This window comes from Mus caroli, chromosome 15 (assembly GCF_900094665.2).
Source record: "Mus caroli chromosome 15, CAROLI_EIJ_v1.1, whole genome shotgun sequence".
NCBI classification, from domain to species: Eukaryota; Metazoa; Chordata; class Mammalia; order Rodentia; family Muridae; genus Mus; species Mus caroli.
This window is the reverse complement of record NC_034584.1, coordinates 29058492-29084257: the sequence shown is the minus strand read 5'-3', so window position 1 is coordinate 29084257 and position 25766 is coordinate 29058492. Positions and strand designations below refer to the sequence as shown.

Below are 25766 nucleotides of genomic sequence, written 5' to 3'. Positions count from 1 at the left end.
CAATGCCTTTTAAAAAAGCTATAATATATATATATATATATGGGTAAGGAATTTCTCTCTTCATTTACTCTTGTGGAATGTTTTAGGTTCAAGTATAGCATTGTTAGCCTCAATCTGGGGAACAACTATTTTTAACAGAACTCTTGTAAACAGTAAGTTTTATGATTTAGTAAAACACAGCTATGTTTGAAAGACACTCTCCAGTGTTTAAACACAGTATCAATACTCCATTGAATAGCTTTTTGCTCACTTGACCTTCCTTTGTCATCAAGTTAACTTGTCCCGCTGCTGCTGCTCCAACATTCGCTCACAGCAGACCCCATGTTTCCAAGCTTTCATCTCAGACTAGAGATCAGAGACTCTCCAGGAACATTCCAGGCTTCTGGCACCAGATTCGGACTATTAAAGCACCCTACCCTATGGACTAAGTGTTGTCCTACAATTAGAAGACTGTTGATTCTAATTTGTGGCAAGCTGATATTAAAACCAACTATAAGATACTTTGTATTTCATTCTATAAATCAGGAGTAATAATTAATGAGTATAATAATTCAGTGAGTTAAAAAAAAACACAATAAAGATGATATACATACACCAAAATAAAATTCAGAGAAAATAAGTTAAAAAAGAAATTGTGGACATAGAACACTGCCAATATAGCGCAGACAACATAAAGAAGGCATTCTTATATATTAAGTATAAAATTTTCTTAGAATAATATCTTGTTCAGGTTGGCCCTGAACTTGATACTGACTATAATCTAGAAAAGATTTTTGAATCCCTGATCCTGTCTCTTCCTTCCAAGGGCTTCTACCTCCCAACTACTCAGATTTCACTCATTTACCTCCACACTTAGCTTTCAAAAAAAAAAAAAAAAAAAAAAAAAAAAAAAAAAAACAAAACCATATTTTTTGAGTCAGACAGGATTTCTCTGTGTAGCCCTGGCTGTCCTGGAATTCATTTTATACACCAGGCTGGCCTCGATGTTAGATGTTGCCTGACTCTGCCTCCTGAGTGCTGGGACAGAAGGTGCGTACTACCACCATCCAACATTTTTCTGTATTTTTATTTTATGTCTATGCATGTGTGCCATGCCCATGGGGGCCAGAATAGGGTATCAGATCCCATGGAGCTAGATTTCAGATAGCTGTGAGCCATTTTGTGTGTGCTGTGACTGAACTCAAGTCTCCTATATGAGCAGCAAATGTTCTTAGCCCCTGAGCCACTTCTTTAGACCCACCAGGACCAACCCCTCCCAATAAGATTGTTTATTTAGTAATTCATTTTTTGTATATTCATGTTTATGTATGTGGAAATGAGAGGACAACTTGTAGGAATTGGTTCTTTGCTATAATGTGGATTTTGAGGCTTAAACTCAGGTTGTAGTAAGGCTTAGAGGCAAGAACCCTTATCCTCTAAACTATCTTCCCAGACCACACTTTTTTAAGTATCTAGAATCTTACCAATCTTACACTTTTATATGTAGTTTTTCTTTCTTTTTCAAACTATTTCTTTAGCAGCCAAGGATGGTTTTTCATATTTAAAAGTTTTGTACGGGTAAGGTAAAAATGTCCAGCAGGAAACCTGCGGCTGCTTGTGCGGTGTTCTCATTAACGCTCAGCAGCCCAGATCCTTTACTGGTGCTCTCCTGTAATCACTCCCTGTGATTACTGTAGACACAGTTATTTTTTCCTAAAGCAGCATAGATTATTCTGTCTTGAAAACCCATGCTTTTGCATCCTTATACACCACTATAATTTAAAGTTTTCTCAAAACTATTCAAAGTATGCAGAATAAACTATTTGTTCTATATAGATACTTTTATTTTTTGTTTTTTTTTTTTCCAAGATAGAATTTCCCTGTGTAGCCCTGGCTGTCCTGGAACTCACTCTGTAGACCAGGCTGGCCTCGAAGTCAGAAATCCACCTGCCTCTGCCTCCCAAGTGCTGGGTTTAAAGGCATGCACCACTACTGCCCGACAGATACTCTATTCTAAATCCAGGATTAAAACTAAACTTTCCAAGCAAGTACTCTTAGTTGGGAATCGTGGTACACACCTGTTATTCCAGAACTCAAGGATTGAGAATTTGATGCCAACTGGGCAACAAAGTGAGAAACATCAACACAACACAGCAAAACAAGTCTTTTTTGTTTTTCAGGACAGGATTTCTCATGGTAGTCTTGGCTGTCCTAGAACTCACTTGGTAGACCAGGCTAGCTTTGAACTCAAAGATCTTCCTGCCTCTGCCTCCAAAATGCTGGGATTAAAGGTGTGCACCTCTTCCCCCAAGACACACACAGAGTCAGTCAGTCTTGATCTCATCTTTGGAGATGGGCCTCTCTAATCATCTTTCTAACCCCATTTCAATCTTTAAGGGCTCTGCTTCATTCACTGTGTTACAAGCTTGCCTTCATGATGATTATTTTTATTTTATTTTTTCCATTTATATATTTTTATGTGTTGTGGCATTTTGTCTACATGTATGTCTTGTGATTGTTATTTTCACTGTGACTGTAACAAGCAGGTGTTAATGAAAACAAGTGGTATAAGACAAGACCAGCAAGGCTTAAATTTCTTTTCCATTTAACTAGCCTGTAGAAAGTTAAACTTTTTTTTTTTTTGGCTTCAATTCCTTTATCTGAAAAGTGTTAGGAAAAACTGCATCTACTTAATACACCTGTTTGAAGTATTAAGTGAGATGCAGAAATCTGGGACCAGTCCTGGGCAGATGATTTGTGCTTACTTTCATCACCATTACTACTACTAAATCATTACTTTTGTCAAACAGTACACTAAACATTCTACAAAGAACTGCATGCAATAGCTGGGACTGTGGTGCCTGCCTTTAATTCCAATACTTGGGAAGCATAGTAGGAAGATGGATCACCATGAGTTCTAGACTAGCAAGGGTCATTTAGTTAGATCCCCCCTACCCGGCCCCCAAGCACTATACACATATATAAGAATTACCAAGTTTTTCTTTCAGGAGGTTTCAACTCAAAAACAAAACCCATTTAAAAAAAAAAGTCAAAGAAAGAAATAACATCCAGAAGATAATTTTAAAAAATTATTTAAAACCTTTTACATAAAACATTAAATCTATACTTTCTTTTCTAAAATAGAGAGCAAAATGACAGAATATATGCAAGGTAGGAAAGAATGTGACATACAAATTCAGAGGAAAGAATGAATTCTGAAATTTGGAGTTCTGGGAGGTGGGCAAACCTTATAAGTTCGCAATTTTAAATGAAGATAGTAAGCTTTTTTAATATGGAGACAATTTTCTTCTTCTTATTTTAACTTTTATTTTGAGACAGGATCTTGTATTCTTGTCAGACTGGAACTCCTACATAAATCAGACTGCCTTTTAACTCACAGAGATCAATCAGCCTTGCCTTCGCTTCCTGGCACAATGGGGTGCCACAATGCCCAGGTTACACACATACACAACTCTCCCTCCTTTTTAAAAATTCTTTCTTTTAAACATATGTTTCTATTGGAAATTGGGCTATGGTTGTCAATTAGCACAAAAATGTGCATATATCACAATTAATTCAAAGCCATAGCTATTGTCTATTTCTTCTTTTATACTAAAACCAGCAAAATAAAACTATTTATTTAAAACAGAAAAGAAACCAAAAAATTAGTCCTACAGAACTAATAAAACTAACACTGCCTTAGTCATTACAGAAAGTCAGTTTTAGTTCCATAAGTATTCAGAGTCAAGTTCCAAGTAGTATATATACAGTTGCTGTTAAATTATATTACTATGACCTATAAAAGGGGTAAATTAGGATTAAAATAAGACATAAAGCATGAATTCAGGGTGCTAAAAAGAAAATTCTGAGAGAGAAGTAACTGAAAAAATTTAAAAGGACATACTTAACCCAGACCATTCATCATCGATATAAGGTTGATTACGGCTAACATCCCACTGATAATCAGAAGTGGTAGACTGAGAAACTGGCTCAGCAGTAGATCCTTAAATGAAAAACGAATGCAATAAAATTAAAAATGGAACTTCCTAAGGATGTTTCACAACAAAAGTTCTAAACTTTTCACATGGACTCTATTTCCTATTTTTCCTAAAAGAAAATTTAGACATAACAAAAGAGTTAAATGAAAAGCAAAAGTAAAATTGAGGGCAATTTTAAATTGAGTATAATATAACTAGATCTGAACACCACCACCACCACTTCACAACAATTAGAATCTGACTTGTCGTCTGCAAATTAAAATGTCGAAAAAAAAAGTTCCATTTGTCTTCTTAAAAGATAAAGCAGTAAAAGAAAAAATCTCATTGCTAGATGCCTCGGGACTCAGAAAAGGCGATTAGGAGATGTCTGAGTTAGCTCAACTTTTAGGCCACAGAAAGTTAAAGAAAGAGAATTAAACCAGAGAGGTGAGACAGAGAAAAGTCAGAGAAACAAGAGTTGCTGGAAGTTTAGAGTTATGTTCAGATGCACTGAAAAGAAGAGAATATTATTTTCTAAGTTTAGTTGTTGGAAAAAGGATGAGGGGGAGGGGTTACAAGGTTTCTTAAGAACCAGATGAAAGCAGTGGTGGCCCAATGTCCAGAACTTTTTATGCAAAAATCTGAAAATAGTTTTGGGGCATAAAAGTCCATGAATGTAAGGTCAAAACCAATTGCGCTACGGCTACAAATTAATTTTAGAATGCAAATTAGCATTCTATCAGGTGCACAGAGACACACATATACATGCTACCTTTTGAATCCAAATTTCATGCGCATTAAAGAGTCCTTAGGTGACTCTGATAGTCACTTGGATTCAGAGCCACTGACAGGAAAAACTTAAGAAATACAGGTTCCTGGTTAGAATAAATAAAACTAACAATCACTTCATTACCTCATAGTCTTAGTTTTTACATTTCCACTTAGTTATGTAGACGGATTGCTGATATTTCACTAATTATATACTCAAAATGGTAATATATTTTAATGTTAAATTAAGCACATCACCCTACAAATGTGGTTAATATTTAGCATATCAGCCACTCAAGTTGCATAAATATAACCTCATTACTTCAGTAGCTCCTACTGCTTTCTCTGAATGTATGTGCCGCATAGTCATAAAATGAAGGAAATAATGAACTTGCTCTTCTGGAAATGAAATATGGTCAACAAGACGAGGAGTTAAACTGCATCTTGTAGGTCAACTCCAACCATAATTGGCCCATTAACCAAAGAAAATTTCCTATTTTTTAAATGGCTGAAGAAAAGGTCAAATGAATAGTGTTTTTAAGTCAATATACTTATTTGTCTTTGATCTCTAACTGCTTTCTTGTTATCATGGGAGAGCTGAGTTGATAGTTGTGGCAGTGACAGTGTGGCCCACAAAACCTAAACTATTTACTATTTGCTTCTAGGCAAACATGTTCCAGACATCATGAAATGACATCATTAGTAAAGGAAGTCCAGGAAGCTTTGTGAATCAAGTAGTATAAATCAAAGTGCCTCCCTACTTATATATTTGATAAAATATGTAGCTTCTGTTGATTAATAAAAGACCTATCCATTTAAGTGATGCTGGATTGACAGTTTATAGTGTATATACTGAATCAACAGGTTCTTAAAATAGCTACTGTGTATGTGTCAAAGAGAGGCTTATTTATAAATTCATAACAAGTAAAAGTGAATAGAAATATGCCAAATTCAACTTAAAGTTTGGTAGAGTGTACTAAGCATGTCCTAACCCAGCAGTTCTCAATCTGTAGGTCATGATCCCTTTCACAGACCATCAGAAAACACAGATATTTACATCATGATTCATAACAGTAATAAAATTAGTTATATGAAGTAGCAATGAAAATAATGTTATAGTTGGGGGTCATCACAACATGAACTGTATTAAAGGGTCATAGCATTAGGAAGATTAAGAACTACTGTCCTAACCTAAAGGGAAGGTCTTCCAGGTGTATTTATACTAATAAATTGCCAGTGGTAGACCACAGAATCCATATCACTGGCATATAAGGACTTAGATGCCCCCTACAACTTAAAAAGACCTTTGCTATTACATATATTAATTATGTTGATAGCAATATATGATGTTAATCAATTTTCTAAATAATAAGTACTAAAATCAAACAAAAATGTTTTGGTTAACTGAAGGAAAGACTGTTTTTCACATACCAGAGACAGCAGAGTTAAGTGTGAGAGATGCAAAAGAAGCAGAGTTCTGTTGAGAGGCACTCACTCCCCTAGCCACACTAGACCAAGCAGCTGGCAAAATAAAAAACGTCACTTGCAACCTTCAATTTGCAAAGAACTTGAAAGATGTACAGATTTAAAACTATGATAGCAATATTTAAAGATTATCTTAAAAAATGAGAACTAATATTCTAGCAATAGCTATTATTTACTGAGTGTCTACTATGTGGATGGCTCTTTTATACACTGAGTTCTAATCCTTAGAGCAACCCTGCTAGGTCATTTTAGAGCTAGCAAAATGATTTGCAATACTTAGAAAACTGCTTAGGTCTAACTGTTTCCAAGCCTACTCGTTCCACTATACAATCATTTCTATCATAATTTAAGCAGGTACTTTACACTAGGCACCAACTTGGTGCCTGACATTCATTACAATCAATTCTCACAATTACTTAAATATGAGGTTCATCAGGCTATATAACTAAATGCCCAACACACTCCTAGCAGGTCTGTCTGAACTAGTCTATTCGTATTTACTACACCATGCTATCTTTTAATATTTTCAAAGTATTTTTCTGAAAACAGAATGACACTTTGTAATAGTAGGCTACATAAGCGTGTAGCACTAGAGACTTTCTGACCTAGTGACAGCCTAGGTTCTTAGTGTGTAAGTACATGCCATGATGCCCACACAATGACAAGCCACCAAGCATGCATTTTTTTAAGGTGGCTTGTTACTCAGCATGGCAGCATACACACCTCCTCAATGACCCATCATAAACTTAATACAGTTCTCTTTCAATTTCAATAAATTTTAAATCCAGCTAGGAAAGCCCATCTATCTAATTTGCTGCCTAATTTTATCTGTAACAATACTAACCAAACACTACCTAAATCCATGCTCTAATAGTAAAACTATAAAGCTTCTATAAGTAAACTAGAAATATATTACAAGGTCAGTATTCCTAACATTATTCCATAAACCTGATCATTTCTTTTACTAAATATGAAAGGATACTTTTAGTATGGCAATTTTGTTCTTTCTGTTGAAAACGATGGTAGGAATTTAGAGATTATCTTTGTAGACAAGATTTTTGTTTTTCTAGATAGTTTTTGGACATTACAGGTGAGGAGAGCAACTTGAAACAGAATTAGTGAATGAATCACAATTTGCTTGTTGAGAGATTAGTCTTTTAAAAAGGATGGAAAGCTAAGGAAGACATTGTGGGTGTTTTGTTTTGTTTTCCCTCACAAACTAAGCACTTCCTTGTATTCAATACTACCCAAATTAAACTAAGGTATTAAAAATATCTGCCGTAACTACAACAGAAAAAGACTGCATGTTCAAAGTATGGCATGGTAGCTCACAACTCTCATTTCCAACATTTAGAAGGCAGACTGAACTGTCCATGAGTTCCAAGCCAGCTTTGTAAACAGTTTTCTAGGCTAGCTAGGGCTACATAGTGACTCTGACAAAATAAAAACAAAACTCCCGAAAAATAAAATAAAAAATTATTTACTATATGGGGAATTATATAATTCTTTTTTGTTTGTTTGTTTGTTTTGAGACAGGGTTTCTCTGTGTAGCCCTGGCTAGCCTCGAACTCAGAAATCCCCCTGCCTCTGCCCACCCAAGTGCTGGGATTAAAGGCGTGTGCCACCACGCCCGGCTTTTTTTTTTTTAAATTCAAATTTAAAAAGCCAAAAAAGAAGCATAAGGCCACTAGACAAACAGCAAAGAACATGAATAGGTAACTGGTGAAAGATGCAGAAATGATCAATTAATTCATGGGAAAAAAACCTAACTTGCATCAGTGATTTAAAAGTCAACAAAAAATAATTTATGTATTTTTTTGCTTATCAAAACAGAAGACTAAGAAAAAAAAAGTTCAACCTTGGTAAGTAAGAATACGATAAATGGTCACTTACACTGAAGATGAAAGTATGAGAATAAATGAAAATACACTAAATACATTCATATCTCTTTAACCCCAGTTATTCCCAAGAATCTATCCTAAAAAAACACACTAAATGTAACATTACCTAAAATAGTTTTTAAGGTCAGATACAGAGTGCTACAAACCTAGGTATAAATAGGTAAGTAACAATATTATATTTAAATGATACAGCACATAGAGCCACTAAGTAAGCATGCTTATAAGAATAGGTAAGACCTTTCTAATCAATTTGGGGATGGGGAAAAAGAAACATAAAAATGCATATTCAATTTAGTTTATTTTAAAAACCAAAAATTATACACAGTGGAGGAAGAAAAACAAATACAAAAACTGACTGCAGCTGTCACTAGGTGGTATGATAATATGTTTCCCCTTACTTATTTGTAATTTTCCATATTTAATAAAGATTTCTTTTTCTATAATGTATAATAAGCACACATTGCTTAGATCAATGCCTTTCAGTAGAAACAAACTACTCAGGTACTAATTTTTACCATTAAAATCTAGGGAAAAATAATTATAACAGGCATGTATATATAGGCTATAAAATGGATGCTATAAACTTCTCTAGTACTTTTATTTACTATTTTTATTTAGATTCAAACTGCTAAAATCTATTATGTCTACTCACACATTACATTTATGATATCACTAAGAATATACAATTATGGGCTGGAGAGATGGCTTAGTGGTTAAGAGCACACTGACTTCTCTTCTAGAGGTCCCGAGTTCAATTCCCAGCAACCACATAGTGACTCATGACCATCACCCTCTTCTGGTGTGTCTGAAGTCAGGTACAGTGTACTCATAAATAAACAAATACATAAACCTTTAAAAAAATATATATCAATATCACACAAGTCTATTAGTTAGCTCTACTGATGAGCAAATGTGATCAAGAATGTGAAAGCACTACACAGAAAGTAAAGGATGTTAGTCATGTTAGTGGCTCTATTCTGTGCAAAGAATCTAAGATAAGTTAATTATCACCATTACTTCTGCATGGCAAGACTAGTATTTCTTTGTGTGTGTGTGTGTGTGTGTGTGTGTGTGTGTGTGTGTGTGTGTCTGTCTGTCTCTCTCTCACAGTATCTCCTGTAGCCCAAGTTATTCTCTAACTCATTTGGGACTGAGGCTAACCTCCCGATCCTCCAGCCTGGGATTGCAGGAATGTGCACTACTAACATGCCCAGTTTAGGATTATTTCTATTAATGGCTTGCTTTCCTTCACAATTCCTAAAAAATTCAAGCTGTATCACATTACCAATTTTAAATAAATTAATTTTTTTTCTAAAAGTTCTTACCAATGCCAGAAAATATTGAGCGATCACTCCAATTCCTTCCCCAGTCTTTCCCATTTGCATTAGTATCACCAGTGTCTTGAGTCCAAGCCGATGGCTCTGTTTTCCTCTTGCCTGCAGAAGCAGGTGGGACAGAGTTCCACTTCTCCTCACTCAATTGTGAGGAGAGTTTTACAGACTTTTCACTCCAGCCTCCTCCATTGACAGTAAGATTTTCATTCAACCTTGAAGAAACTTAAAAGAAAATAAAGATTAAAAACAGATATATGGTTTCTTGTTAAAAATGGGGTAATTCTGTAATCAGTACTTAGTACTTTTTCCTTCCCTCTTAGTGTTCTTTAAGTAGCCTGAGTATAAGAAGGTAAGCTATGAAGTTCTTTCATAATTTTAAAGTTTGTTTCTGAGATAGGGTCTCACTATGTAGCTTACATTAGTCTCATGGTTCTCCTACCTCTCCCTCGATATGCTGGGATTACAAGCATGCACCACAATGCCTGGCTAATAGATTCCTTAATTTAAAAGTCAACAGAACATGCATACTAGTGATGTTCTCAATAGCAAAATGACTAACTGAAAACACATATCTAGTATACTCTGAATACTCACCCACTATGAAAATGAAGACTTCTCCTTAGTTACATGTTCTTTCCTTAGATATAATTTTGTATATTATATTACGTATAATGACTGCACATTAGAACCAAATGAGAAATTTAAAGAGACTCTATGGCATCAGCCAAGACCAAATGAATGTCAGGACCTCAAGGATAGAATCCAGGCTTTGAGTGTGTGTGTGTATGTGTTTGTGTGTGTGTGTGTGTGTTTGTGTGTGTGTGTGAGAGAGAGAGAGAGAGAGAGAGAGAGAGAGAGAGAGGGAGAGAGAGATTGATTCCAAGATGGGTAGCCAGAATTGAGACATGAGGCATGAGGGCATGGAGCAAGCAATGGTGTTAAGACCAAGCACAAAGGGATGGAGAGATGGCTCAGTGGTTAAGAGCACTAACTCTTCCAGAGGTCCTTAAGTTCAATTCCCAGCAACCACATGGTGGCTCATAACCATCTGTAATGGGATCCAATGCCCTCTTCTGGTGTGTCTGAAGACAGTGGCAGTGTGCTCACATAAATAAAGTAAATAAATCTTAAAACAAACAAACAAAAAAGAACAAGCACAAAATGAGAAGGTGACACTTTTCCTGTGACACTTTTACTTTTAGGCTGGTATACTGCTCTTCCTGCAGTGATGAAGAATGAGCGAATTAAGTTAATTTTGTTTGTGAAGCACTCAATAACCTTAAACTATATTCATTATAACATATTTGATAAGCCATTAAAATTTATAAAACTACATTTTCTTAAGATACAGGATAGTCTTTTATCCCAAACATGCCCATATTACATTCATGTCCAACAAAGATCCTTCTCACTTGGATTAAATGATGCAAGAAGCAAAACTGTACATAAATTACTACTGAATGTTTATATATATATATATATACACATACACATGTGTGTGTGTGTGTGGGGGGGGGGAGCTACAACATACCAAACTCTGAGTATGAATGATCTTCCTTTTCCATTTTTCAAATTCTCTGGACTATGATCATATTAATTAAGAAATTAAAAATAACTTTAATCCCTTTTCTTTCCTTTAACATCATATAAGGAAAGACACACGTAGCCAAGTTTCTATTTTGATTGGCCTTCAGGTTAAGTGTCATGTAATTTCTCTCACCCTGCAGTGTAGAATCTCCTTTTCCAGACTTAAAGTTGCTAACTTGAACATTTAGATGAGAATCACCTGGGTCGAAATAGAAATAAAATTTATTTAATACTAAACAGGCCACTGTGCACATTAAATCAAGCGGAACATACAATTGTGATCTATAATAAATTGCTCCTTCAAGTGCCAGTTTTGACATTGGAAAAAGTGATTTTACAACATATTTCACATGTTCACAGGGAATTGAGTCTTTATCAATTAAAATGCCAAATCCTAGAAAATTGCCAAAATACAACTAAGGGACCATTATTCTGCAATGCTTCTGAATTCTGAAGGTTCTTTTAGGTAGGAACTGAAACATTGAGCTCTGAAATTGGATTCAACTTTGCCTCATCTTAACATGAGCTGCCTTTTCAATAATCCCAGAAGCAAGCACACCAATTTAAGAAAACTGTTGCCACATTTGGGATTATAACATAGGAAATATGGTTAAAAAGTGAGAATTTATGTTTTAACATAAAAATTCCAATTCTCTGGCACAAAATAAGCACAATTATCACAATGTACCAAAACCAAACCAAATTCAAATCCCATGAAACACAAAGTGCAAGCAAGGCAGGCATGCCCAGATCAGTAAGAGTCACCAACAAAAACACTCAAAGCATTGGTAATATATGACAGCAGAATGAATAAGGAAAGTTCATTACTGTACTATGGCAACAATTTCAGTTAAGTCAGCAGGCAAAACAAAACAAACAAACAAAAAACAAAGTTAAGAAGGTGATCTGCTAACAACTAAGGGATAGAAAAAAGGGAGGTCACTAACAAAAGACAAAGGAAATAAACTAGTGCTCCCATGAAGTAGCTATCAATATTGGATTGCTTACGCATCTGAGTACTTGGTAGGAAGGACATTGGCTCAATCATCTTTGAAATTCTGGTTTAGCTTTATTAATACCTATAGAATTGCCAGAAACAAAACAAAAAACTGGGGTGGATAGACAGAACCTGCACTAACCAGAACATGCTTGTTTCATCTTGGAATGAAAGTGCCCAACATGCAGAATGGTGATAAATATTCCATTTAATCAATGTTTTATCCACTGTAAGAAATGGAGATGTAAGAGGATTGGGGCAAAGCAACACACACAAGGAAAAGAAGCAACAACATTCTCTAATGTGACTCAAGGCAGAAAGGCAAATTTTAATTTAATAAGCCATTCATTAGGCAATATTAACAACACTGCTGTTACATGGTAAACCAGGATGTGGTTCACAAAACTCTCATGAAGAAGGGTATATCAGCACAAAGTTAGCAGTTCAAAAAGATTGTGACATATTTTGTACATCTGGCTTAAAGGAGTTTGATTTGATGTACCACTCTTATGTTCCACTAATATACCTTTATTCTTCTTGGAACCAACAGGAAATGATGCAGTTGTAAGTTGCTCGGTGGTAACTGTGATGATATTTTCTATCCCAGGGATAGTTGAATCCAATGAACCAGAATCAGTCAGCACTTTATCACGTTTACGCTGTTGTCGTTTCTCTCTGTGACTAATTTTAGTTTCCCAGGCTCCTGACATAGCCCGAGAAGAAAGATGTTATTCAGTAGGGAAGACAAAAAAGTTGTAGTTTTGAGGGGAAAAAAATAGGGTGGGACAGATATAATAAATTTAGATATTAAGCTAAAAACCAAGAGTGCTGATTATATTAATTTACCCTAAGAATTTATCCTAATCTCATGTTATACTAGGGAAAAAAACTATTTTTATTCTAGTTTTGTTTCTAACAAAATGTGTCAACTACAGTTAAGAAAAAGTGACAGAAAAGAATTGTCTCTTATCTTTTTATCCTGTTGGGTAGAAGTGACAGGAGAGTTATATGCTCCTGATACATGAGTTTAGGGTATGATAATAAATGGCTTATTCAAGAATTTTGCACATAGCCTTTTAGGAATGGTATATTTAAGAAAAATGGGAAACTCCAAACCATATTTATAGGAAACAAAGACAAGATGAATGGCCTCTCAATTGCTCACAATATTGAGCAAACATAAATTTAAAGAATAAATAAGCACTATTAGATGCTTAAATGATTTAGATAACCAAAGTGTTTCTTAATAACATCACAGATCTTTATGATAAAATTTATGGCAATTAAAAAGTGCTACATACAAGATTAAGTGAAACAATGGAGCTTTTATACCACACACCTCAGTTTAAAAACTTAAATATTTTCTATAGGCCTTTCCCTTGCTCAAATACCTTCATCAACTTCCTTTCCATCATGGCGTGAACTGTTTTGCACTGCTTTAGCATCTGACTTTGATTTCTTCTTATTTTTCTTTGACTGAAATAGTAAAATAGAGTATTACTTGTTTTTGAAAAGGTAGGAGCCAGTAAAATACATAATGAAATGTATGAAACTGACAACTAAGATATTTCAGTTTGATTAAAAAACCAGTGTATTAAGGTAGCAATGAGAGGTTATAACTGAGTGGTTGGTTACTTTATGCTAGTTACAGTAATTTTCTAATTTATTCTCCCCCCTCCCCCCCAAGACAGGGTTTCTCTGCGTAGCCCTGGCTGTCCTGGAACTCACTCTGTAGATCAGGCTGGCCTCGAACTCAGAAATCTGCCTGCATCTGCCTCCCAAGTGCTGGGATTAAAGACATGCGCCAACACTGCCCAGCTTCTAATTTATTCTTTAAAAATACAGAAGGTATTACCCCATTTTAGATACGAAAAAACAAAGGTAGAATAGGTTCTACCGTGTCATGTTAAATTTAGTAAGTAAAGTTAAAATGGAAGGTTTGCTTGGCCCCGAAACCACACTATGCTCTTACACAAAATGTGTCCTATATTATAGTAGAAATAGAATACTGTAATATACTGCTCTAGGAATAATGAAATTACAATCCACCATCACTTTCCAAAGGAAAATTATGTACCAAATAGTGGTTTGATTGCATAAGATATATTGCTGATACCCTATGTACTACTAATCAATGAATCAATTGTATAAAGCAGGGAGTATTTGGTCAAAGCAAGGTGGAAAAAAAAAAACCCTCAGATTGCATATGCTTAACAATTCAATAAAGATAAAAATACCAACACAAGATACATAAATTCTGGAACAGTCTTCCAACTCCTTACTGCTAATTTTATATTCTCCTTTCAAAAGCGCGCCAAAAACTCCACATGATTTCTGTATTTAGATAGATGTCTCCAGAAAAGAAACAACATTAACAATATAGTAGGGTTTTGGTGCTGTTGCTTTATTGAGATAAGCTCTCCTTTACCCTAAGCTGACCTCAAATATAGCAGAGGATAACCTCAAATTCCTAAGCCTCCTGCCTCTTCCTCTGAAGTGCTGGAATTATAGTATCGACACACTTGAATTATAGGTGTGCACCACCACACCCAGCCTTAAATATCTGGTTATACATATACTGTAGTCACTCATTTAGTTACTTACTGAGATTAGCTATTCACTCATTACTGTATACCATCTTTAAGTTATAGGTTATTCCAGGCAGTGGTGGTGCATGCCTTTAATCCCAGCACTCAGGAGGCAGAGGCAGGCAGATTTCTGAATTCGAGGCCAGCCTGGTCTACAGAGTGAGTTCCAGGACAGCTAGGGCTACAGAGAGAAACCCTGTCTCGAAAAACAAAAAAAAAAAAAAAAAAAGAAAAAGAAAAAAAAAAGTTACAGGTTACGTTTTAATTACAAGATATTAATAATACAAATAAACAATAGTATAGCTTGAATGAACTGAATAGATGGCATTAAAATGTTTTTCCTATCTATGAGGAACTTGCAAATAGAATCAGCCTTATACACTTGTGAGTTTTCCATCTACCATTTCAACCAACTTCATTTGGAAATACATGGAATAAAATGCTCCTGTACACAAGCACAGACTTTTTTGGTCAGCATTACATTTGGTCAGAATAATACAGTATGAAAACTATTTATATAGCATGTATTATTAATACTATAAATAATTTAGACACAACTAAAAGTATGGGAGGATATATGTGATAGATATTACAAATAAAGTAACATTTTATAGTATAAGGGATTTAAGTACCTGTACTGGCTAGTTTTGTGTCAACTTGACACAGCTGGAGTTATCAGTTGAGGAAATGCCTTCATGAGATCCAACTGTAAGGCATTTTCTCAATTAGTGATCAAGGGGGAAAGGACCCTTGTGGGTGATGCCATCTCTGGGCTGGTTGTCCTGGGTTCTATAGGAGAGCAGGCTGAGCAAGCCAGGGGAAGCAAGCCAGTAAAAAACAACCCTCCATGGCCTCTGCATCAGCTCCTGCTCCCTGACCTGCTTGAGTTCCAGACCTGACTTCTTTCAGTGATGAACAGCAATGTGGAAATGTAAGCTGAATAAACCCTTTCCTCCCCAACTGCTTCTTGGTCATGATGTTTGTGCAGGAATAGAAACACTGACTAAGACAAATTGGTACCAGCAGAATTAGTGGGGTATTCCTGTGACAACCTGACCACGTTTTGGGGAGGACTGTGAAAGGACTTTGGAACTTTGGGCTTGAAGATCCATTCGTTGTTAAGAGCTCTGTCAGATGTTGTGTAGGAGCTTGAAGATAATGTTGAGAACAGTGCAGAAGATGGAGGTCTGGCTTGTGAAATTTCAGAGGGAAAATTAAAGACTCTTTTCAGGGCCATTGTTGTATTGATTGTGAAGATTTTGTAGTTCTGGTTAGCTGGGGCTGAAGAATCAGCTGTGGTTAACAAGATACCAGAACTACTAAAGCAAAAACTTTGCATTACTGGGACTATTGATGCTGGTTAGCTGGAGCTAAGAAATTAGCGGTGATTAAGAAGAGACCAGCATCATTGAGGTGACATCTTCTGGGAAGTNTTTTCTGAAAGCACAAAGAGGCTGCGTTTCAGAGATAGGCAAGGTTGTACTCCTGCTGCAGCGGGACTTGGTAATATGTAAGGGCCACCCAGGTGGTGCTGGTTTTGAAGACATGAAGTGGTTGCGCAGAGCGGCTGAGGCTCGGCACTGTGAGAGGCCATGGAAGGCCATTGGTGAAGGTGCAGCTTCAGTTGCAATTGAAGGCCCAGGACTGAAGGGGTCATGCAGTGTTTTGGAGATGCCAGTACCACGAGATGACCACCAAGAGCAGCAGCAGCAGTGGAGTACAGGCATCTGGCGCCTAGAGGACGACGTGTGTGCTACAAAGGGCATGGCTGGAGAAGTGACCCAAGCCCTTGGAAGAGCCCAGAAGATCGTGAGTTGAATCCCAGACATTTGGTGGTTGGAGATTGATTTTTGCTTTTGATTGTGACTGTGCCCTGATATTTTCCCTCTTGAACGAAGAAACTATTTTAGTGGATCCCACAGTTAAGAGACTTTTAATTGTAAAAAGACTTTGGATTTTAAAAGAGATGGATATTTTAAAGAGATTGAAAATTTAAGAATATGTAAAGACTGTGGAATGTTTAAAGTTGTTTAGACCTTGGGGATGAATGGGAATGTAAGGGTTGAGGCTTACTAGTGATGTGTCTGTGTGTCAAGTTGACAAGGGGTCAATTGTACTGGCTAGTTTTGTGTCAACTTGACACAGCTGGAGTTATCAGTTGAGGAAATGCCTTCATGAGATCCAACTGTAAGGCATTTTCTCAATTAGTGATCAAGGGGGAAAGGNCCCTTGTGGGTGATGCCATCTCTGGGCTGGTTGTCCTGGGTTCTATAGGAGAGCAGGCTGAGCAAGCCAGGGGAAGCAAGCCAGTAAAAAACAACCCTCCATGGCCTCTGCNTCAGNTCCTGCTCCCTGACCTGCTTGAGTTCCAGACCTGACTTCTTTCAGTGATGAACAGCAATGTGGAAATGTAAGCTGAATAAACCCTTTCCTCCCCAACTGCTTCTTGGTCATGATGTTTGTGCAGGAATAGAAACACTGACTAAGACAGTACCTAAAAAGTATTGGTATCTGCATGGAGTTCAGGTGCCAATACCATACAGAGATCAAGGGACAACTATATTCTTCAATGGTATGAATTGTGAAATGTAGTAAAAACTGTTTTAGACATGACAATCTATTTGTAAAAAATACTATTTTTTATAAGTTGTTTTATTTTCTTCATAACTGATCTGCATTTGGCTTTAAAAACAGTTTTTATTATCATGTATTATGTTTAGCATACTGCTTTACTATATTTACTAGATTGTTCATGTCTACTTTTTAAAAGAATTGTACTTGTAAAACTACCATTATAATATTCTTTAGCCCTAAATAGAAACCTTGACTCCATTAGCAGTCATTCCCCAGCTCTCTTTCTTCACTGAACTACTTATTTCTGTCATTACGATTCACAAGAAACGGTAACACATTGAATAGCTGCTATAGTCCAGAGCACAAACAACAAGCTCGGTCTATTAAAGACTAGAGAGGTCAGTGTTTTAAGCTTTAAAGGCCAGATGACGTTGTGACAACCGTATCTCTAGTATTAACTCAGGCTTACACAACATAAAAGTGAACTGATGGACTGTTCTGATAAAACTTTATTCCTGAAAAAAAAAAAATCAGGATAGATTTGAGAGCCAGAGTCTGCTGTTTCCAGTTTAGAAAAGAACTGCCTAGCATAAATATAATGTAAGTTGTATAGATAAAATTAACATTTATAAAATAGTTTATAAAGCTAGACATTTAATACAATATATCTAAAATAATATCACTTCAATGAGTAATCTATTATTAAAAATAGTCTAGTGATTTAATGACTAATGAAAAGACGAATCTAAGTCTTTGATATCTGGAGTAATCATGGCTAATCTTGTCTGAAACCTAGTGTATACAGTATATCTAATCTCAATTCAGATTAGCTATATTTTGAGTATTTAATATCCACATGTGGCTAGTGGTTTCTATAATCAATAGTATATGTCTCCAGAAACTATAGTAAACATTCCTCCTTTACAGATAAGGAATTTGAGATTATAAGGAGATTGCAGAAACCCTACAATCATGGGTTATTAAGTGTGAAACTAGGCATAAAGTCCAATTCTAAATCCAGACTTAGCACTTACAAATACCCTGTTAGTTTAACTAATTGCCAAAGCATATTTTAATAGTGATAATTAAAGATAAAATGATTTATGTAGACAAATCAAGGTAGAGGTGAGCTAAAAAGCTTCCTTTCTGCTGTCTTGCTTTCAAATGCTAGAAGGTGCTACAAAGGCTGCTGGGGGAGAATTGTCATCAATGGTCTCACTCTGCCAGGCAAGATGTGCCTGAGAGGTGCAATAGAGGAACAACTGGTATGGAAGTAACCGATCTCTTTGACTGGATCTGAGGCCTGCTCCAAAGGAGGGAATTCACATTTAGTACTATAAACATTAAAAAGGAGGTGGTGAGGATGAGGCCATATGCTTTAGTGAGGAAGCTACAATGGTTTTGTTAAAGAAACACGCTGTAACTCTCAAAGTGCTTTCTAAATATTTGTTTATACCAGATTAGTGCTGCTGTCAGCTTTGGTAAAGAAGCTTATTTTTGCAATGGACAGTGGTTATTTCAGAGACTCATAATTGTTCAAAATACCGAGAATAAATGACTGAAATGCTCAGCCCTACATGGGACATCTCCCTTGGGGGCTTAAAGAACAACATGGAAGAGGATTTTTGGAAAGGATACAAGAGCCAGAAGATGAGGCGGAGTGTAGTTTTATAGGCAGGATATGATTATTACAGTCTAACCCCCAGTATCTCCATAAAACCTGTGCAAGATGAGGCTTGTCAACATTCCATCATGGAGTGAGGAGATGCTTACAAAGCCCTGTCCCTCTCTGAATTATTATAGTTAATGGGTTCTTTGGGGGGCTAGGGTGAGGCATTTTCTTCAGTCATGTAGCTACTGGATACCCATGTTCCTATAATACCTTATCCATGACCCTCTGAGATTAAATTGAGTTGTATAGCCCCTGGGGTTATACAAACTGGGGAAAAAAAGATAGATTATAGTTGCTCCAGTATACTAAGATTTGTCAGTAAATACCACCTTGGACTAGACTTAAATATGCTTTAACTTTACCAATATCTTTAAAAGTTTTTACCAAAAATATACATTCAGATGAGACTGAAAAATATTCAATTAAAACTTTAAGATAAACATGTAATACATAGTTATTTGTCCCAGTTATCTCACTGACAAAGCCTTCTTTTGTGTATAGAGTACATTCATGTTATGAACATTCTGCTCCTGAGCTCTATCTCTAGACCTAACTCTGCAGCAGAAGAGGCAAGCCTTAAACTTGTGATTTTTCTTGTCTTGGCTTTTCATGTGGCTAAGATAAGAGGCCTGTACCCTGAGGTCTCACTTACTGTCTTACACTTAGGAGATCTACTATAGCTAAGATATCTAGGGGAAACCTTGACACAATAGCTTAGCTTTCTTGTAATTATTCTCCCAACCGTATTTTGTTGTCATGTTCCACCATGAAATCAGGTAGATTATTAAATCTTGTCCAAACAATGTAACAGTAAAAATCCTAAATAATTTGATTTAAAAATATAAATAATCTGAATACATATTTCTGAAAAGGCAACATGGCCAATAAGTATATGAAGAAATGAGCAACACCCCAATCATCAGGGAAATGTAACTCAAAACTACAGTGAGATATTACTTTACCTAAGTTAGAATGGCTCTCTCTTATCAATAAAACAAAACAATGGCCGGCTTGGGAAAACTGCTAATTAAGGTCAGAGTCTACCGTTGACCTGATGGTTTTGTGGGGCTTGGCTTGTAATGGAGGCCGTTTACTTGCAGGGCTTCTCTGGGGAATTGTAAGCTCACATTTGCCTCAATTAGATTACAGGATCAATTTCCTTTCTTTCAATAAGAACCTGTTCAGTCCACACCCAAGATTCCTGAAATGCTTCTCCATCCTAAGCTATCCTAAGCCCAAAGACATTTGCCCATCCTGGATGTTCCTACCTTTATTCCCCCCAAACTTTGTAAGTACTAAATCACCCTAAGGAAAGATGATTGCCTCCTGATAGCTGGCCCTGGTGTGGTCATTCATGAATCAGCAAACTGCCCATGAGGGCAGAGAGATGGTTCAGCAGATGTGCTTGTAATGCAAGCCCGAGATCTGATTTTTATCCAGAATCTGCAGAACCTATTTAATGTAGTGGCTGGCATGCATCTGTAATCTCAGAACTACGTTGAGGAATAAGGAGGTAGAGACAGGAGTATTCAGGGCAGCAGAATCAAGAGAGACTCTGTTTCAAAAAGGTATGAGAGAATCAATTCCCAAATGCTGTTTCTGACCTCCACACACATGTAGCACACACATGATGGTGAGCTATACATAAAGAAACTGTACTGTTGGGAATGTAAACTGGTACAGCCAATACCACAAAAATTATGGAAGGTCCTCAAAAATAGAAATAGACCTACTGTATAATTTAGCAACACTCTGTTTAGATATATATCCAAGGAAGTGAAATCATTCTGTCAAGGAGATATTGCATGCTTCCATTCAACTGGGGGATTTTAAAGAGTTAGTAAGGGGCAGGAGAGATGGCTCAGCAGTTAAGAACACTGACTGCTCTTCCAGAGGTCCTGAGTTCAGTTCCCAGCAACCACATGGTGGCTCACAACCATCTTTAACGGGATCCACTGCACTCTTCTGGTGTGTGTCTGAAGACAGCTACAATGTACTCATACACATAAAATAAATAAATCTTTAAAAAAAAGTAACATGGATATATATAACGTAGAATAGAGGTCACTACAGGGTATGAAGTGCAGGGAAGATGACAGAGGCACACAAAATTTGGGGCAATAGCTCTAATGTTCTCCAGAACAGAATGATAATTATAGTCTACAACAATTAGTCATACATTTTCAAAACAACTACTGAAAAAGGGATCAAAGATACTCACTAGACAGAAATGCTAGTATCTGAAATGATGAAAGACACTGATAACCCTGACTTGACAATTACATATTTATATTCAATTATGTTATTAAATGCCATAAATAGGTACAAATATTGTGTCAATTAAAAAAAAAAGCCTTTTCTTGAGTGAGCTCTATACAACCAAGATTTATAAGCTATTTGCTATGTGTCAGATGTCAATTTTGAAGCTAAGTATAGAGAACTAAATGCTAGTGAATATCAGCTCTGCCAAACACATAAGTAAACAGATAGCAGGAAACATTCCCATCTTCAAGTGCTACCTTTACCCTCCTTATATTGAAAATACATTCTTTTCTCATACAAAATATCCTGACTATAGTTTTCCCTCCTCCTACTCTTCCCAGTTTCCCCTATTTGGATTCCCTTTTTCCTTTATTAGAAAAGAGCATGCTTCAAGAGACAACAACAAAACATAGCAAAATAAAACATGGTAAGATAAAACAAAGACAGTCACAAGTTGAATAAGGCAAACCAATAGAAGAAAAGGCACAAAGAGACTCACTTGTTTACACACTCAGGTGTAAGGGCTACCTTCTTAATGCTTAACTCCCAGCAAATCTATACTAGTGTATTCTTTCATCTCCATTCCTTCTAAACAAAACAAAAACAAACAAACAAAACCCTAAGATGTGCTGCTTGGAAGATAGTTCAGTGGGTAAAGTGCTTGCTATGCAAGCAGGAGGTCCCAAATCCAGATTTTTAATACCTATGTAAAAGCTGGGTGTGATGGCATGTAACAGATCTCAGGAGCTGGCTATTCAGCCAGTCTATCGAAACAAAGTTCCAGTTTTAGTGAGATCTTGTATCAGAATACAGTGGAGTGGCTGGAGAGGTGGCACAGTGGGTGGTTAAAAGCACTTGCTGCTCTTGAGAGGACCTGGGTTCTGATTCCAAAATCCACACGGAGGCTCACAACTACCTTCAACACCAGTGCTAGAGGATCTGACACCCTTTTCTGACATCCTCAGGTTTCTGCACACATAGAACACACATAAGCTCATGAAAGCAAATATGCACTACACATAAATGTCTAAAAAATTAATACAGTGAGAAAACTGATTGAAAAAGACATTCTTTTTTTTTTTTAATATTTTTATTACATATTTTCCTCAATTACATTTCCAATACTATCCCAAAAGTCCCCCATAGCGCCCCCCACTTCCCTACCCACCCATTCCCATTCTTTTGGCCCTGGCATTCCCCTATATTGGGGCATATAAAGTTTGCAAGTCCAATGGGCCTCTCTTTCCATTGATGGCCGACTAGGCCATTACCTCTAGTCTCTATACACACAGAGGCAAGCATACATGTATTTACACATGCACACACACAACTGTAGAAGCTTCCTGTCACCTGTAAAGTCTGGCCTCCTTGTATGATATGTAAAGGGCCTTCTATAAACAGATTCCAATATACATTTATATTCCTTTACTCACACATACAAACTTTGGTTGTAAGACTGTTATTTATACATTTTTGTCTTTAAGCTGCATGAATCTGAACAAAGTGTTACAGTGACTGTTAGGGTAACTGTTTTTTGGTTCTCTACCTCATGTTCAATGCTTGATATTTATATTAACTTTTTGGATACAGCTCAAATTCCATTCCATTTGCCCTCCCTCCCCCAATATTCTCCTTTGACCCTCAACCTGCCACCTGTACTAGTGATTGGATTCAGGGCCTTTCTATTCTTGTAAATATGTAGAACAATGTATTTGTAAGTATTTAAAACTCACAAACTTAGTCCTCTGTCATTACCTTTCCTGAATGCCAATACTGTTTTAACTTTCTGTGCGTAAGCAATCGTTTTTTTTTTTTTTTCCTAGCAACTTCTTGCTAGACAAGAGAATAAGAGATTTCATTATATTCAACAAAATGTCCAATTTCAGTGTTCCACTGCCAACACAATGAAAAAATGTGCTCGAGTAACTCATTCTAACAGCAGAAATAAGCAGAGGCTCAGATGCTAAAGAAACACTTCCAATAGTATCTGAATGAAACTTAATTCATCAGATGATCCTAAAAAACAGTATGCCAAGTAAGCATGTTTGTACTATACCCCATTTAAATTTCTTCTGTTTTTCCTTATTTCACATACACAAAAGAGATACAAAAATGTAGACCATTAGCGGGGTGTGGTGGTGCACGCCTTTAATCCCAGCACTTGGGAGGCAGAGACAGGCAGATTTCTGAGTTCAAGGCCAGCCTGGTCTACAAAGTGAGTTCCTGGACAGCCAGGGCTACAGAGAAACCCTGTCTCGAAAAACTAAAACAAACAAACAAAAAAAAGTAGACCATTGAAAGAAATATGTCTATAAATGTGTCCACATAAATGAGCACATATATTTATACACGTTCTACTACTTCACTTCTGAGAGAATGAGTTAAATGGACAATAGACAACAGCTTTTGTGTGGCCTATGACTTGTTCATATTCTCTCTTTCTTTTCTTTTTTGGTTTTGAGAGATAGTGTTTCTCCATGTAGTCCTTGCTGTCTCTGCCTTGAATTCTGGGATTATAGTCATGTGCCACTGCTGTCCAGCCTGTGACTTGATATTTCCATTTTGAAATTAGTCCTTTTTTTTTCCAGATTTAGACAATGGAAACAGTTTAATAATTGTTAAACCCACTATGACTTCTTTCTAAATCTGTTAAATATGTATATTTTAAATGTAAATATATATGTGTTTCTGCATGTATGCACATACACACACACAAAGTTGGGCACAGAGGGCCAAGCCCTTTTAATCCCAGTACTCCAAAAGCAGAGGCAGGCAGAACTGTAAGCTTGAGAATCTAGGACAGGTAGGGCTACAGAGTAAGATCCCATTTCAAAAAAACAACACAACAAAAGTTTGTTTATATATATATATATATATATATATATATATATATATGTGAGACATTTACTCATCACATCATATAAAGTAGTATATATTACTATATATTATACTTATAATTTAAGAATGTATACGAGACAAATTTAGAGAGTTCCTTAGAAATTCTTAGATTCTCCTTAGGAATTACCCAAAATACGCAAATAAGTTGTTCTAACATTCAATTGTGAATCCAGGTAAACTCATTTAATACTTAAAGTGTGAATATACTTGAAAACAGCCATGGCTTATAAAACTCTTACTTAAATTCTGTCTATTTTTTAACATGCATTACACAAATGTAAGCAAATATGCACTCTGTGTATGCAGGAGGCACTCAGTATCGCTACAGGCTATTCTAGTTGATCCTTGTTTCAATGCATGCTGCTCTGCATTGTTTTGTTTGGTCATAATTCTTAAATCTCTTGGTCAGAGAATACTTTTGGATACTAAGGACTTATTTATTTAGTTATGCTAATTTATTTCAAAATAATTACAATGATCTACATAACTATATCTATATAGTGGTATTTTTCACATCAAATGACAATGTGAGAACATCATTTCAAACACGTTTAATGTTTTTTTAAATAACTAATTTAACTATCTACTTCTGTGTCCAACTTACTGCAATAACTTGTTTTGATTGTGTACCATGAAGAAAATGCAGAGATGCTCACAAACATGTGAACGGCTTTAACCCAGGGTACCGTGCATGGTAGGCAAATGAACTATTACTGAGCTACCATCCAGGCTCACACAGACATCTATTCAGTGGAGAAGGGAGGAAAATTTTTCCCTCTCTTTAGACAATTCCGAGCATTCTGCCTTACTATTACATCAGATTAATGTTTCCAGGCTTGGAAAAGATTAGAAGAAAAAAGGGAAACAACAAATAACTACTAAAAGGCATGAGGTTTCTTTGGGGAATGAGGAATTTTATGTTATTTGATTTGGCTGTATATAGTTTTTTTTTTTAAAGACAGAATTTCACTATGTAACTCTAGCTGTCCTGGAATTCACAGAAATACACCTGCCTCTGCCTCCTGAGTGCAAGGATTAAAGGTGTGCACAATCATCCTATGGTGCTTTGAATATGTTTGGCCCAGTGAGTGGCACTATTAGGTAGTGTGACCATGTTGAAGGAAGTATGGAAGAAGTATGTCACTCTGGGTGAGGGCTTTGAGGCCCTCCTCTTAGGTGCCGGAAAGCCAGCCTTCTGTTTGCCTTGCTCCTCTAGTGCCATGCCTGCTTGGATGCTGCCATGCTTCCTGCCATGATAACAATGAATTGATCCTCAGAAATTGTAAGCCAGGCCTAATTAAACGTCCTTTATAAGAGTTGCCTTGGAAAGGTGTCACTTTACAATAATAAAACCCTAAGATGCCCCCACTTGCAGGACTTAAACAACAGGGTTCTCGAGGGAAGGGAGCTAGGACAAATTTTGGGATCAGAAAACTCAAAGACAGGCCAAATGGTGGTGCTAGGTATCACATTAAGGTCAAAGGAATGCCCCCATTGTAAAAAGGTCCCGAAAGGAATGCCCTCATTGTAAAATGTTCCGAACAGAAGCAAGAGAGTGGAAAAAGCAAGAGTGTTAGATAATGGCCCAGGGACAAGATTCCAGGGGCTTCCAGGCCCCAACACTAAGATACATGACCAATTTAGTACATTTTTTTTTTATCATTTCTTTCAAAATAAAACTCCTTTAAAAGAAAGGAAAGGAAAGGAGAGGAGAGGAGAGGAGAGGAGAGGAGAGGAAAGGAAA

At 36.4% G+C, this 25766-nt stretch overlaps 1 protein-coding gene across 7 annotated transcripts in view; it reads right to left on the bottom strand.

Moving 5' to 3' along the window:
• The window catches only part of Mtdh (metadherin), a 63297-nt gene that overhangs the window by 15843 nt on the left and 21688 nt on the right, over positions 1-25766 (bottom strand). For 2 of the 7 annotated variants that reach the window (XM_029469659.1, XM_021183136.2), the window contains exons 3-8: positions 13420-13504; positions 12555-12731; positions 11165-11230; positions 9436-9666; positions 6156-6245; positions 3884-3982 (exon numbers count right to left, since the gene is read on the bottom strand). In XM_029469659.1, the coding sequence (XP_029325519.1) occupies positions 3884-3982; positions 6156-6245; positions 9436-9666; positions 11165-11230; positions 12555-12731; positions 13420-13504 (748 nt within the window). The remainder of the gene's footprint in view (positions 1-3883; positions 3983-6155; positions 6246-9435; positions 9667-11164; positions 11231-12554; positions 12732-13419; positions 13505-25766) is intronic. The other 5 variants (XM_029469657.1, XM_021183137.2, XM_021183138.2 and 2 more) reach the window with 5 other exon arrangements.